General features: G+C 45.0%; 1 protein-coding gene across 1 annotated transcript in view; it reads right to left on the bottom strand.

Moving 5' to 3' along the window:
- Positions 1 to 2,531: 2,531 nt before the first annotated feature.
- LOC137563165 (ADAMTS-like protein 5) overlaps positions 2,532 to 12,924 on the bottom strand; it is a 93,555-nt gene continuing 83,162 nt past the window's right edge. The window contains exons 12-13 of the mRNA XM_068275277.1: positions 6,953 to 7,024; positions 2,532 to 6,847 (exon numbers count right to left, since the gene is read on the bottom strand). Of these exons, the coding sequence (XP_068131378.1) occupies positions 6,513 to 6,847; positions 6,953 to 7,024 (407 nt within the window). The 3' untranslated portion in view covers positions 2,532 to 6,512. The remainder of the gene's footprint in view (positions 6,848 to 6,952; positions 7,025 to 12,924) is intronic.

The following is a 12,924-nucleotide window of genomic DNA, read 5'->3' on the forward strand; positions in this document are numbered from 1 at the left end:
CCTTGCTTTAAAGCCTATCTGTGGGGAAAAATAGAAAAACTAACTGATTTTTTAGTCCTGCTTTTCTCCTTCTCCAGATCCACTGTCCTCAGTCTAGTCTGTGACAGGTGTCTGCATACACCATTGTCATTCTCTCCTCAGGTCTCCCAGATAACCCTCTGCTGATGGGATAGTGGTCCAGTCAATCCAAAGCAAACCACAGAGCTGAGTATACCGGAAAGAAAAGGACTGGTGGTGGCCATTTTAGTTTCGGAGCCCTGCAGACTTCAGGCCTGTGAGACTGGTACTGAGGGGGCAATGAAGGTCAAAAGATTGCAGATGAGCAGCATGAACTGGAGAGAGTTTTTGAGAAAGTTGCACCTTTTTTTCTTCACAGGTTAAACTATATTATTACATGCAGTTCTGCCTTATTTAGTGTGCATGTGCTAAACTTGTTAGTGCCCAACTTGTAAAACCAGTGTATGCGGCTGTTACAGGTAGGTGCATGTTATCATTGTCACAGCACTAAGTGATCCTGAGCCAAAGCTTGGGTACAAAATTAGATACTTACCTAAAGAGAGGGAAGCCTCAGGATCCTATTGAGGCTTCTTTCCCTGCTCTGCTGTCCCAGTCACTGAGCACGCCCCCCCAGAAGATTAGCGACAATGCATGGTTGCTAATCATATGGGGCCAAACAGCTCTTCTTCCTCCATCATGGCTGCACAATAGCCATCCCAGCCTGCCCGCAGATGCGTAGTAAGCCGTAACTAGCTTTAGAGTATGAGTCAAAATAAGTATGAGTTATGATACCACATCTCTGAAACGCATCAGCTGCTGTATCTGTCTTTTTGGATGTGCCAATGCAAAACAGAAGTTTGCCTTCTTAACCTCCCTGGCATTATGATTATTGAAGCCATGCAATTTTTTCACAAGCTTTTTCAGCAGCTCCTGCATATCACTCAATCAGGAATGGGATTACCGCTCTGAGCTGCAGATTTCCATCCCGAGCCTGACTCTGGATTACTGCTAAGGAGGTTAAAACAGAAGAGGCTTGATTCACAAAGCGGTGCAAAGTGTTTGCACGCTGGTGAAAAGCCCTTTATCACGCCTAAACTCTGTTTAGGTGTGATAAGTTTAGGTGTGATAAGTTTAGGTGTGATAAGTTTCGGCGTGATAAGTTTCGGCGTGATAACTATAGCACCAACTGGGTTAGCACCGCAGTGCACAGCTGATCAAAAGTTTTGCGCTAGCAAAGTCTGGTGCACTTCGCATAGAGTTTAACCTCCCTGGCGGTATGATTTGTGCGGCTGCGCGGCCGCGGGAGAGTTTTTTTTCACTTTTTTTTTCTTTAGCATGTAGCTAGGCTAGCGCTAGCTACATGCTTCCCCCCTCCCTGCGGCGTCCCCCTGTACTCACAGATCGCCGCCGGTGCCGCTTGCCCATAAGGAAATCCCGTTCTGAACAGGATTTCCTTGAGGGCTTCCCCCGTTGCCATGTCGCCGACGTCGTGACGTCACAGGGAATCCCGATCCACCCCATAGCGCAGCCTGGCGTCGATTGGCCAGGCTGCGCAAGGGGTATGCAGGGGGGGGGGGGGGGCGGCCAGTATCGCGGCGGGTAGCGGCGCATCGGCGGCGATCGCAACAAACACACAGCTAGCAAAGTGCTAGCTGCGTGTTTGAAAAAAAAATTATGCAAATCGGCCCAGCAGGGCCTGAGGAATTCTCCGCGGCGGCTTGCCCAGTGTCCAGCACGGGGTTACCGCTAAGGAGGTTAATGGCGCTGCTTTGCATGCGGGACTTTGCGCGCAATCTAAACTTTTCTAAACTTATCATGCCTAAACTGGCTTTTCACCAGCATGGTGAAGTCTTTCAGGCGTGCTAACTGGGTTAGCACCGCTTTGTGAATCAGGCCCAAGGTATTTACCATTATTCAGGATGGGGAGAGCTTTGAGATGTCTCCCACAATGCATCACTGCTGAATATGCAAATCATCTTTTGTTGCCCCTGATAGCAAAACACACCTCCAGAGCCACTGAAATGTGATGATATGTCGGCTTGTTCAGAGCCAAACTAATCCAATATGTAAACAATTTCGGATTGGTTGATCCTCTTCAGTGCATTGCATGGATTAATATGGCTCTGTGGGGCAGGGCTTGAAACACCCAGATGCCCAGCAAGCTCATGGTGAACCAGAACTCCTAGCAGTGTGTAAGGGGCTACAATGGACCAAAAAACCTCCCCTTACACACTCCTAGGAGTTCTGGTTCACCATGAGCTTGCTGGGCAATCTGTAACTCTGGATGTGCCAATAAAGTTATCTGGATTTTACCTGCCCACGCTGTGCTGCAGGCTCTTGTACATAAAGCTTTAGAGTACCACATGCATGTTATGTACAGCAGCTTGTGGATTTTAATCACAGGATCTAACAAAACAATGATATAATACTACGTTATCTGACGGCTGCCTGCTGCCTTTCTGTCAGTGGAGTTACTCTTTAACATTGTACTGTATACCAAAAGTAGGAAGAAAGCAGGACAGATATGTTGAGACTTTGTTTAACTTTTTTAATAAATGTGTTGTAAACAAATCCCAAACACACGACGACAATCATACTAAAACTCTCACACACCTTTTGTACATAATACCTTGTATAAATATAGGATATCTTGCACACGTATGCATGACTCGTTACATTTATAAGTGAAAGTTCATTGCCGAAGCATGTGAAAATAAATTATGCATTTTGCAGATGCATCTCTGTGTTTTCATCTATAAATATAGAGCTGAATATACATCATAATACAGCTTGTAAAAAATAGGACATCTAGGCATTGCATTTGGCTTATAAAGAGGAATACACACATATTTGGCAAGATCTATGTCGAAGAAGCCATCTTTGTGGAAATTCTGTTAGTCACAAGAATAAAGTACATAAGTTTACGAGGCAAGCAGAAGCAGTCCAACCACGCCAGGCAAATACCTCCAGTGACTACACAGAGTCCACGGTCCACTACCTCTACATGCCACACCTCCTCACATAAAACACGTCCAGCAGAACTTGGCATAGATGAAGGTTCAGGGAGGGTTCACACTTGTCTTTGCGTTTAATACTTCAGATTTTGGCACAGGGGTGTAACTAGACTTAACAGGGCCCCCCTGCAAAAATGATAGCATGGGCCCCCCTTGGTCCCCGAAACCCCATGCAGGTTATGTGATCGGGAGGCGGCAAATGGCAGCAGAGTGTGTTCTCCTGTTAACCATCCTGGCGGTATGGACGAGCTCAGCTCGACCATTACCGCCGGAGGCTGCCGCTCAGGCCCTGCTGGGCCGATTCTGATGAAATAAAAAGGAGTCCGCTGCGTGCAGCGTTGAAAGAGGGTCCCCCCAGCCGCCGGAGCCCAGCGCAGCCGGAACAAATAGTTCCGGCCAGCGCTAAGGGCTGGATCGGAGGCGGCTGACGTCAGGACGTCCATGACGTCACTCCGCTCGTCACCATGGCGACGAGATAAGCAAAACAAGGAAGGCTGCTCATTGCAGCCTTCCTTGTTAATTCTGATCGCCGAAGGCGGTCGGAATTACGCTTCAGGAGCGCCCTCTAGTGGGCTTTCATGCAGCCAACTTTCAGTTGGCTGCATGTAATAGTTTTTTTTTTTATTTAAAAAAAACCCTCCAGCAGCCGCCCTGGCGATCTTAATAGAATGCCAGGGTGGTTAAGCAACGTCTGGAAGCGGGAAAAAAATTACACATGCTCCTGCACATGGTTTTTATGAGCGAACTGGGAGGTTCTTTTGCTAATTGGCTGCACTTGAGGGTGGGGAGAGGGTGGAGGAGGGGCCCCCAAAGCCTCTGGGCCCCCCTGCGATGGCAGTGATCACCGGGGTGATTGCTACGCCCATGTTTTGGTATACACGATTCTACATTTTTGCTTTTATGCGAACGTTTACATTGCAATTTTTGCATGAATGCCAACAAAGATAAATTGCATTGATAAAATCTTATTAACTTCAAAATTGCATGAATTTTTTTGCACAACATGCAATTTTTCTGTATTGTGAAACTTGAATTGCACACAAAAGAATGGCAGACCTGCCGCACGAATTTAAAATGCAGAAAACTGAATGCAGATTCACATTTGAACACAAATGAGCAGGGCCGGCCCGCTCATGAGGCGGGGTGAAACATTTGCCTCAGGCGGCAGATCTGGGGGGGCGGCACCCGCCTGTCCATAGACGCTGGGGGCCGCCCACCGAGCTGGAGAAGTAGCGGGCAGAAAGGGGGTATTGGGCCTAGCGGCGGGGAGGGGGGTCGGACCCCCCCTCCCTCGCCTGGGTACCCCGATCTGCGCTCCACCTCCAGCGTTACGTACGAGCCTGCATATGATGAAGATTTGAAGAGGCAACGGGCGGGGGAATCGCTCACCTCTTCCGCGTTCCATCGCGTGCTCCACTGACGTCACTGTATTGTAAGTGGACGGCCTTGCAGGAAGTGACGTCAGTGGAGCGCACGATGGGCTAGGCCCAATACCCCCTTTCTGCCCGCTACCCCTACAGCTCCCCCCCTAGTTTTGCCTCAGGCGGCAAAAAGTCTAGGGCCAGCCCTGCAAATGAGTGCAATGCCATTGAAATAGATTACATGTGCAGCGATTGAGTTTTTTGGAAAATCACGGATTGCATAACCTGCATTCAGTAAAAAGTCACTGCCATGAATGTTGCCAGATGCTGGGCATTCTGCTGGAAGTCACAGACACAATTTCAGGGAAATCATCAGGGAGAGATCCATCTGAAGTAGTAAACTCTGTATGGCACACTTCTCAGTAGTCTGGAGTCTCCTCAGTTTAGGGGGTCCCAGCAGGTCTAGCTGGTGATTATAGTATCCAGGCCTGGCCACCCCCACAGTCAGTTTGTGGTTACTGTGCTGGGCACACATTTACCTCAGTCACTGTGAGGCAGGCAGAAGAAAAACAAGCAGACTGCAGCAGCTGCCATACTTCTGTCCTCAAAGGGTCATTTTAAGGCCTTCACTTTGATTTTAAGTAAACTTGTCAAGAGAGAAATATGCAGATCCCTTGGCTATAATGATTTCTCCATACTCATGTGGGACAGGGTTGCAGGTCAGTGGTGCTGACTTTCCTGACTTTTTACAGGAGGGGATGTTTCTCTCACAGGGATTTCATAATAATGAAGTGACAATCTCAGTAAGTTGTGATCGAAATCTAGTCACATGCTGGTTCCGGGGCCAGGACGTCCCCAAAAATAAAGCTGAACAGATTTATCTTTTTTGGTCTCTAACTACTATGGAGCCTGAGGAGTCCACTTATTTAATAATAAAAACTTGCACTGTGTAACACTGCTGCAATAAGTAGCAATATTTCACTCCTGGCTGCCAGCAAGGCATGCTAATGCTTTAAATAGGTCACATAAAGGGCCTGTTCAGACTATGCGCGTTCCTAGACGTTTTCAGGGAACACGTACGGGTACCAAAAACGCATAGAAACGGCTCCTAATGCTTTTGAATGGGCTAGTTCACATGTATGCGTATGAGACGCATACGTTTCTCATCCGCATTGCTGCACGCAGTTCTGTCCGTCCCGCATAGAAACGGACGCAATGAAAGTCTATGGACGCGTATCAAAAACGCGTACTATTGCGTTTTTAGCGTCCGTTTTCCTCTGCGGTTCCCATAATTTTTTTTTTTCCCCTGGGTCACATGTTTGTGCAAAACGCAATAGAAAACGCATTCAAACGCAAGAAAAACGCATGCGTTTTTCAACTTGCGTTTCTTTGAATTTATACGCGTTCTACAAACGCAGCAAGTATGAACAGGCCCTAAAAATGCTATTTGGCCTGACTGAACAGTGAGAGCGTGTGAAATCCCCCTTTCCCTTTAACTAAAAGAGGCTGCAGCAACTGGTACTATGTGTTTAACAAGGGGTCATCCTCCTGAGTGGGAGGGGCTTGCAGTTACTGACGATTACAAGCTCATCTGGGGCTGCATGAGTGTTTGGCAATTTTTAGGTGGTTTAGCTCTCCTGACAGAGACAAGTGATGTGGTACTAACATGCCTTTCTACCTCTTTAAGGCCTCTTGCACACTAATGCCAGTCTGATTTTTGATACGATACGATTTTTCATTCCGATTAAAAAACGTAGCAAAAATCAGAATGTATGAAAAAAAAAAATCGGAATCGCATGTAGTGTGCAAGAGGCCTAAAAGTAGGATATGGACATTTTTCTACATTAAAAATGCAAACTCACAGCTCACACTTCTAACATTCCTTTGTAAATGAACCTCAGAAAGTCAGAGACAGCTACCTCCACAAAGAAGCTTTGTGACTGATTTCCTTCAGATTTGCTGCACATACATTTACATACAATGTCATTCATTATAGCACCAGCAGTTATTAAATATTACAATATGTCTCCGTTAGCAAGCGGTCCAACACATTGAGCTGTAGAAAAAGACAGCGTATTATACACTCGGCTGATAAACTTATCAGTTGCGGTCTATGTAAGATCGTCTCTCAGCAGCAGCATTACTGGTTCTCCTGTGAGCTCTTTTTGTATCCATACTTGGCACATTCTTGATCAAGATTTCGGAGCATATTGTCCTCCTTTGGCTTGTACGCCCGCACGAAGCTGTGTGTTTCTAATAGTATTCGGTTCAGTGTGTGCTCATAGTTGACGTGCCTCCTGGCCATTAGGATGTATTCCCTCTTTTCCAGCAGGTTGGGGCAGTCACAGGTGTTGGGGACCCACATGTATTCCCTTCTTAGAATAGGGAAATTGTTCTTATAAGTCATGACCACCTGGACATCGTAGCACGTCTCCTTTCCCACAATCCTCTTGCTGATGATTCTCCCTCGGAACACTGCAGATTCCAGGAAACACAAAAAGCATACTCTTAATTAAATCTCCAGCCAGACAGGGCCTGCTCGTCTGTTGGCAGAGCTAGAAAGAGATCACAGTGACTTACCAAAGTCCTTCTGACAGTACTGCTTTATTTTGTTTTGCAGCCCTTTGACTTTTCTGCATTTTCCACATTGGTCTGGAAATACACAAAGGAAATTGGGGTTATTTTCTAGTGTATATGTTAAAGATCATGTGCATTAAACACAAAATCCCAATCACTCAAAGACAAAAAGAAAGGATTGGATAGTGTGGAAAGGAGGAGGAGCCTCTTCTGGTGGGTCCCTAGTGTGGAGATTGTCCCTAGCTTCCTGTAATTGTAATTTCCTTGGCTTTAATACTGACTCTTGAAGTCCCAGGAACAGAAAATGAGAGAAGAAAGTACTGTACTTGACAAAGGTTCTTCTTTCCAACTTTACACTATAGAAAGAAAATGGTGATTATATCGTCTTATAAAATATACCCTTTTCCTGGGAGGACACAATAGGTAATGAACAAATCCGGTTCTAACCCTTTTCCAGACTATAAAAGGTTTTTTTTTCTACCAGAGTTAAGCAGCCCATACACTCAGCCGATTTTCTGGCCGACCGATCGATCGCGATCGATCGATCGATCGATCGATCGCAAATCGGTTGGCCAATCGACCGATCGACGGCCGATTTCGATCGATTTCGATGGATTTCCATCGAACTAGCAGGGTGGAAAATTTAGGTCGATCTGATGAGATTGCTTATCAGTTTGCATTGGCCTTAATGGAAATCTGATGGCAAAAAAATGCCATCAGATCGAATTTCAACAGATTTCAAACTGAAATCTATTGGAATTCTATCCTGGTAAAAAATGTTCTAAAAACGCATCAGATAGATCATCAGATGCATTTCTTATCTGTCTGCTGCCAATCTGACGAGTGTATGGGCACCTTTAGACTTGAAGGTGGAACTCCGGACAAACCTTTTATTTTGGACAGATTTCAAATGGGTTAAAATCTGTCAGTTTTTATTGCTGTCCATTCAGGAATATTTGCCCTCACTTTTGGTGAGCTAAACTTTCCACTTCACCTGATTGTACTGTTCTTAAGAGACTACTCTAGGGGTGGAGGATTGTGTCATTGGAACCACAGTGCATTTCCCAAAAGAATAAATGGACAAAGCAATCCAGAGATGTGAAAAAGGCAGTTGTAGACACAGCAATACCTAGACAGCAACTCAAGCACCTACACACTTTAATTGTTGTCACCTTAAATGATCTCTAAGGACAGTGTTCCCTAATCCTAACCTCAAGGCCCACCAACAATACATGTTTTGCATAAATCCAAAGAGGTAGTTAATCAGCTCTTCTGAGACACTAATTACCTCAAAACATGCACTGTTGGTGGGCCTTGAGGACAGGGTTGGGGAACTCTGTCTTAGGATACTTTCACACTGGTGTTGCGTGGAGTACCCTGTAAAAACAGGATTGCAACACAATGCAATAGAAAATTTGTATTGTGTGTTATGCGCGTAATGTGACGCCTACAGTTCAGGGATAGTATACAGCGCTGCAACTGTAAATGTGCACCTTGCCAGCACTGCACAGCCTGCTTCGCGTTATTCCAAGGGATCCGTTGCACCACATCACTAACACACTGTTGTGAACGTATCATTACACTATAATTGCATCACATTTGATTCGCGATTATAGGGTCTGATGAAACTCACCTCAACAAGTCAGTGTGAATGTAGCCTAAAAGCAATCCTGAACTAAGTAAAATTATTATTAAAAACAAACACACAATGTACCTGCGAATACACATATTACATACTTGCCTCCTATCAGATCCTCTCAGAAACTCGCTACTTTGTTCTAAAAACAATTCCTACCAGTTCTGACTAGATCTAGTTGGAACTGAAAGCCTTGGGGTCCTTTTCAACTGTATCAGTTGCTAGAAGCCACTGGAGAAACCGCTCACACCACCCTAGGACAGTGCCAGGACCAGTATAGGCCAATCCAGCAAGACAGAAAAACAGAAGGATGTCCGCACGATGTCCTACAAATCAAGTTCCTTTATTATGGACATATCCAAGCATGCTCACACATCATAAAGCTGACATATTTCGGACTGATAGGTCCTTACTCATAGCTAAAAAACAAAGACACTAGGTTACCTTATATACCATCCTCCTGTGGAAGGGGTGGTCCCTGAAACCATAGACACTCCCCTTAACTTCCACATCCAGGAAGGGATATTCACAGTTCAAAAATAATTATCATTAATTGTTCCATACAGAAGAACACCTCTCTTTAATACTGCATATTATATGGTATACCTACAATTTGCCAAATTTAAGATATATAGAAAGAATAATAAAAAAGATAAAATCAGATACTGACAAAAAGTATGAGAGCAGCAAAACAAGGCAAAGCCCCTCTACATTAAGTTATCAATGCCAGATCCCAACGGGAGTTCAAACCTTTGGGAATTCTCATGCCCAATCTAAAAATCCATAGGGCCTCACGACTGGTAAGACGTTTGGACAAGTCCCCACCTCTCTGGGCTGGGAAAACCCTTTCCAAACCATGAAAGGAGAAAGAGGACATGTCACCACCGTGCACCTGGCGAAAATGCTTCGCCACATTCGAAATATTCGTGCTAAGCCACCCTGGGCCACAGTAATGTTCCCCAATTCTGGCACGTAGAGGTCTCGTAGTGCACCCCACATACTGCAGGGAACACTCAGTACATAGATAAGATATATCACATTCGAAGTTCCACAATTAGTAAATTGTTTAATGGGGAACCTGCGCCCATTAGAGGTTGATCTTGCCTCTCGTGTTCGCCTATGTACACCACAGTAGCGACAGGTCCTCACTCCACATCCATATGATCCAGATAGGCTGAGCCAGGTAGAGGATCTGGGCTTAGATTCAAAAAGGCTGGGTGAGAGGGATTGAGCCAAAGTAGGAGCCTGCCTACTGGCAAAACTTACTCCTTGCTGTAGAATAACACGTAAATCTTCATCCCCCTTTAACACAGGAAGATACTTCCTCAGAATGGATACGATCTTATTAAATTCTACACTATAAGTTGTTACAAAAGTGGGCCTGGAATCTAGAGTATCACCCCCACCAATTGTTGCCAATCTACCCTCCACCTTCTTAAATTCCTCTCCGAGCCACTTCACCTCCAAGCAATTGCGGCACGCCCTGATAAACTCACCAACAGGAACCGCTCAAATAGTGTGCTTCGGATAACAACTCATGGCTCGGAGAGTGGTATTACCACTGCAGGACTTCCGAAAAGTCCTAGTATAAACCATTCCCTGGGTTGGATCTCCCACCAAAGTGACGCCTAGGTAATCTACTGATTTGACCCCCCCAATTAGAAGTGAACTGCAGATTGAAGGAATTTGTATTCAGGTCACTCAAGAAGGTGGGGATATCCTCAGGGTCCCCCCCCCAGACCAAGAGCAGGTCGGCAATATACCTCCCGTACCACGCAACACTCCCAAGACAGCGACCCCCACCCCCAAAGATGTGGCACTCCTCCCTCCACCCCATATAGAGGTTGGCTAAAGATGGGGAAAACTTAGCCCCCATGGAGGCACCACACCTCTGGAGATAGAAGCCGCCCTCGAACATGAAGTAGTTGTGGGTCAGGAGGTACTCGACGGCCAGACATATAAAGGTCCGGAGCTCCTCAGGGTAGGTGGAATACTTCCCAAGATGGTACTTGATTGGTACTTGCTGTCAGTTATAACTGAAAGGACAACTGATGTGCAAGGTAATGTTCATGTTTCCCTATTGCTCAAGCAATATTACTTGTTAACCGAGTGCAGACCTGGAAGCTATTACGGGGTCATCCCTATTTTTAAAATGGAGGAGGGAGAATTCCATCAATCACAGTGGACAAACAGGATGCCGTAGAGGCAAAAGAGATTGATGGGTAGACTACGTGGGAGATAAGCATGACCTGTGTGTGTTTATTTTGACTTTTATTTTTCAGTTCAGGTTTGCTTTAAGGTCATTTTCAGAGGCACCTTTAGAATGATTGCCATTCAAACAAGCTGTTTAGGTCACGACTGAACAATGTAACAATGTATTCATTATAGTAGTATGAGGGGGGAGGCATGCAGCATACACTGGCCTTTACTTCCATCTTGTTACTGAATTGGAAAACATTTGATAAGAATAGTCAATAGTCTATATAAGCATAATGTGACAGCTGGAGACTGACAGGCTGGCATAGCTAGTATCTCTGTGGTGCACACGTTCCTCCAGCAGGGTACAGACAGATAAACTCAGACACTTGTGCGGTCGGTTTTCTGCCTCTGGAGAATGAAACACTGATATACCACATGTTCAACACGTATCGGTCTGCTACAGTATCATCTGAAAAAACAAGTCCCTGACTGCTCACACACCCCATTCCTTTCCACACCGCTGGGAGTTCACCACACATCTCAGTTCGGGAAATGCGAGGCTGGCGCCGTGCCAGCGTGTTTTTGCCAAATAGCTGACATCCTGACATTTTTTTTCCAGATAATTTTCTGCATCTTCGCTTTGCCACTCCTGAAATGATATCCTGCTAACAGATCAAAGGTAGCATTTACAAGCAGCCAAGCAGAAACTATGAGGGAAAATGGCAGTCTAACGCTAAACCAGAAGCAGAAAATGATAAAAATATATTTGTATACCAGCATTTACCCCACTGGCGAGGCTGGCATGAGGCAAGGATTTTTCCACAAACAGGAATGAACAAATGATGAGAAGAGCATTCCTGTGGCTTCAGTAGTGAACACTAATACCTGTCAGGAATGTTTGCTCTAGTCTTCAGCTCTACATTAGGGGTCTTACCCTGAAATATTACAGGGTAGAAGGAAAATTCCACTTTCATTATACAATACCCATAAATATAGATTTGATTTGTTCATTTTTATTTGCAAACAGGTACGAATTTGCAAAACTAAAAGTGAACTGAAATGGCACGCAGCCATGGCAACAGTACTCAGTCTGGAGCACAGATTCTTCAAACGTTGCTGCAGAGTAACTTGCTCACCACCGTAGGGTTCACTGTTAGGCCCTGTTCAGACTATGTGCATTCCTAGCCGTTGTTACAGAACGCATACAGAAAGATTTTACGCATAGAAACGGCTACTAATGTTTTCTAATGGCCTCGTTCACATGTATGCGTATGAGACGCATACGTTTCTCATCCGCATTGCTGCACGCAGTTCTGTGCGTCACGCTCAGAAATGGACGCAATAAAAATCTATGGACGCGTATCAAAAACGCGTACTATGGCGTTTTAGTGAGCGTTACTCTCTGCGGTTCCCATAATTTTTTTTCCCGGGTCACGTGTGTATGCAAAGCGCAATAGAAAACGCATTCGAACGCAAGAAAAACGCATGCATTTTTCAACTTGCGTTTCTTTGAATTTATACACATTCTACAAACGCTGACAGTCTGAACAGGGCCTAACTCATTTGCAATATTCCAGCAGTGGCTACCAAACGTTGACACACCCACCTAACAGTTTGTGTTAGAAACCATATTTTAGAAGCCAGATTAAATACTACCTGCCAAGAGCCACTGAAGTATGTAGACATGGACTGCATCTTTCACAATCTAAAACAATATTCTTAAAGTAACCCCAAAGTAAACCTAAGCAATATAAACTGAGCATATAATCATATAGAGCATAGTCAGAAGGCAGCTTCAGTGAAATCCATTTGGGAAAAGCGGATTTTGGTTTCAGAATCATGCCTAGGAAAATCATATGCAAATTACTATTAAGGGAGACAGTTCAAAAATGTCATAATGAAGTCCCTCTCATTTCACTTGCTCAGTCTCCCTGCTGGTCCTGATGGAAGACTTTACTGACCAATAGAAACAGAGTAGGACTTGAACCATTTGGCCTGGGGGTCAAACACAACCAAGTAATGGGGACGGAGAAAAGCTGAAAAAGGTGGGTGGTGCCAAAAGTGTCACAGATATGGTGTGAAAAAGTTCCCATACTCAAGATTTTCAGCAATTGCCATTGAGTTTTCTGTTTTTTATCTC

This window comes from Hyperolius riggenbachi, chromosome 3 (assembly GCF_040937935.1).
Source record: "Hyperolius riggenbachi isolate aHypRig1 chromosome 3, aHypRig1.pri, whole genome shotgun sequence".
In the NCBI taxonomy this organism is placed as follows: Eukaryota; Metazoa; Chordata; class Amphibia; order Anura; family Hyperoliidae; genus Hyperolius; species Hyperolius riggenbachi.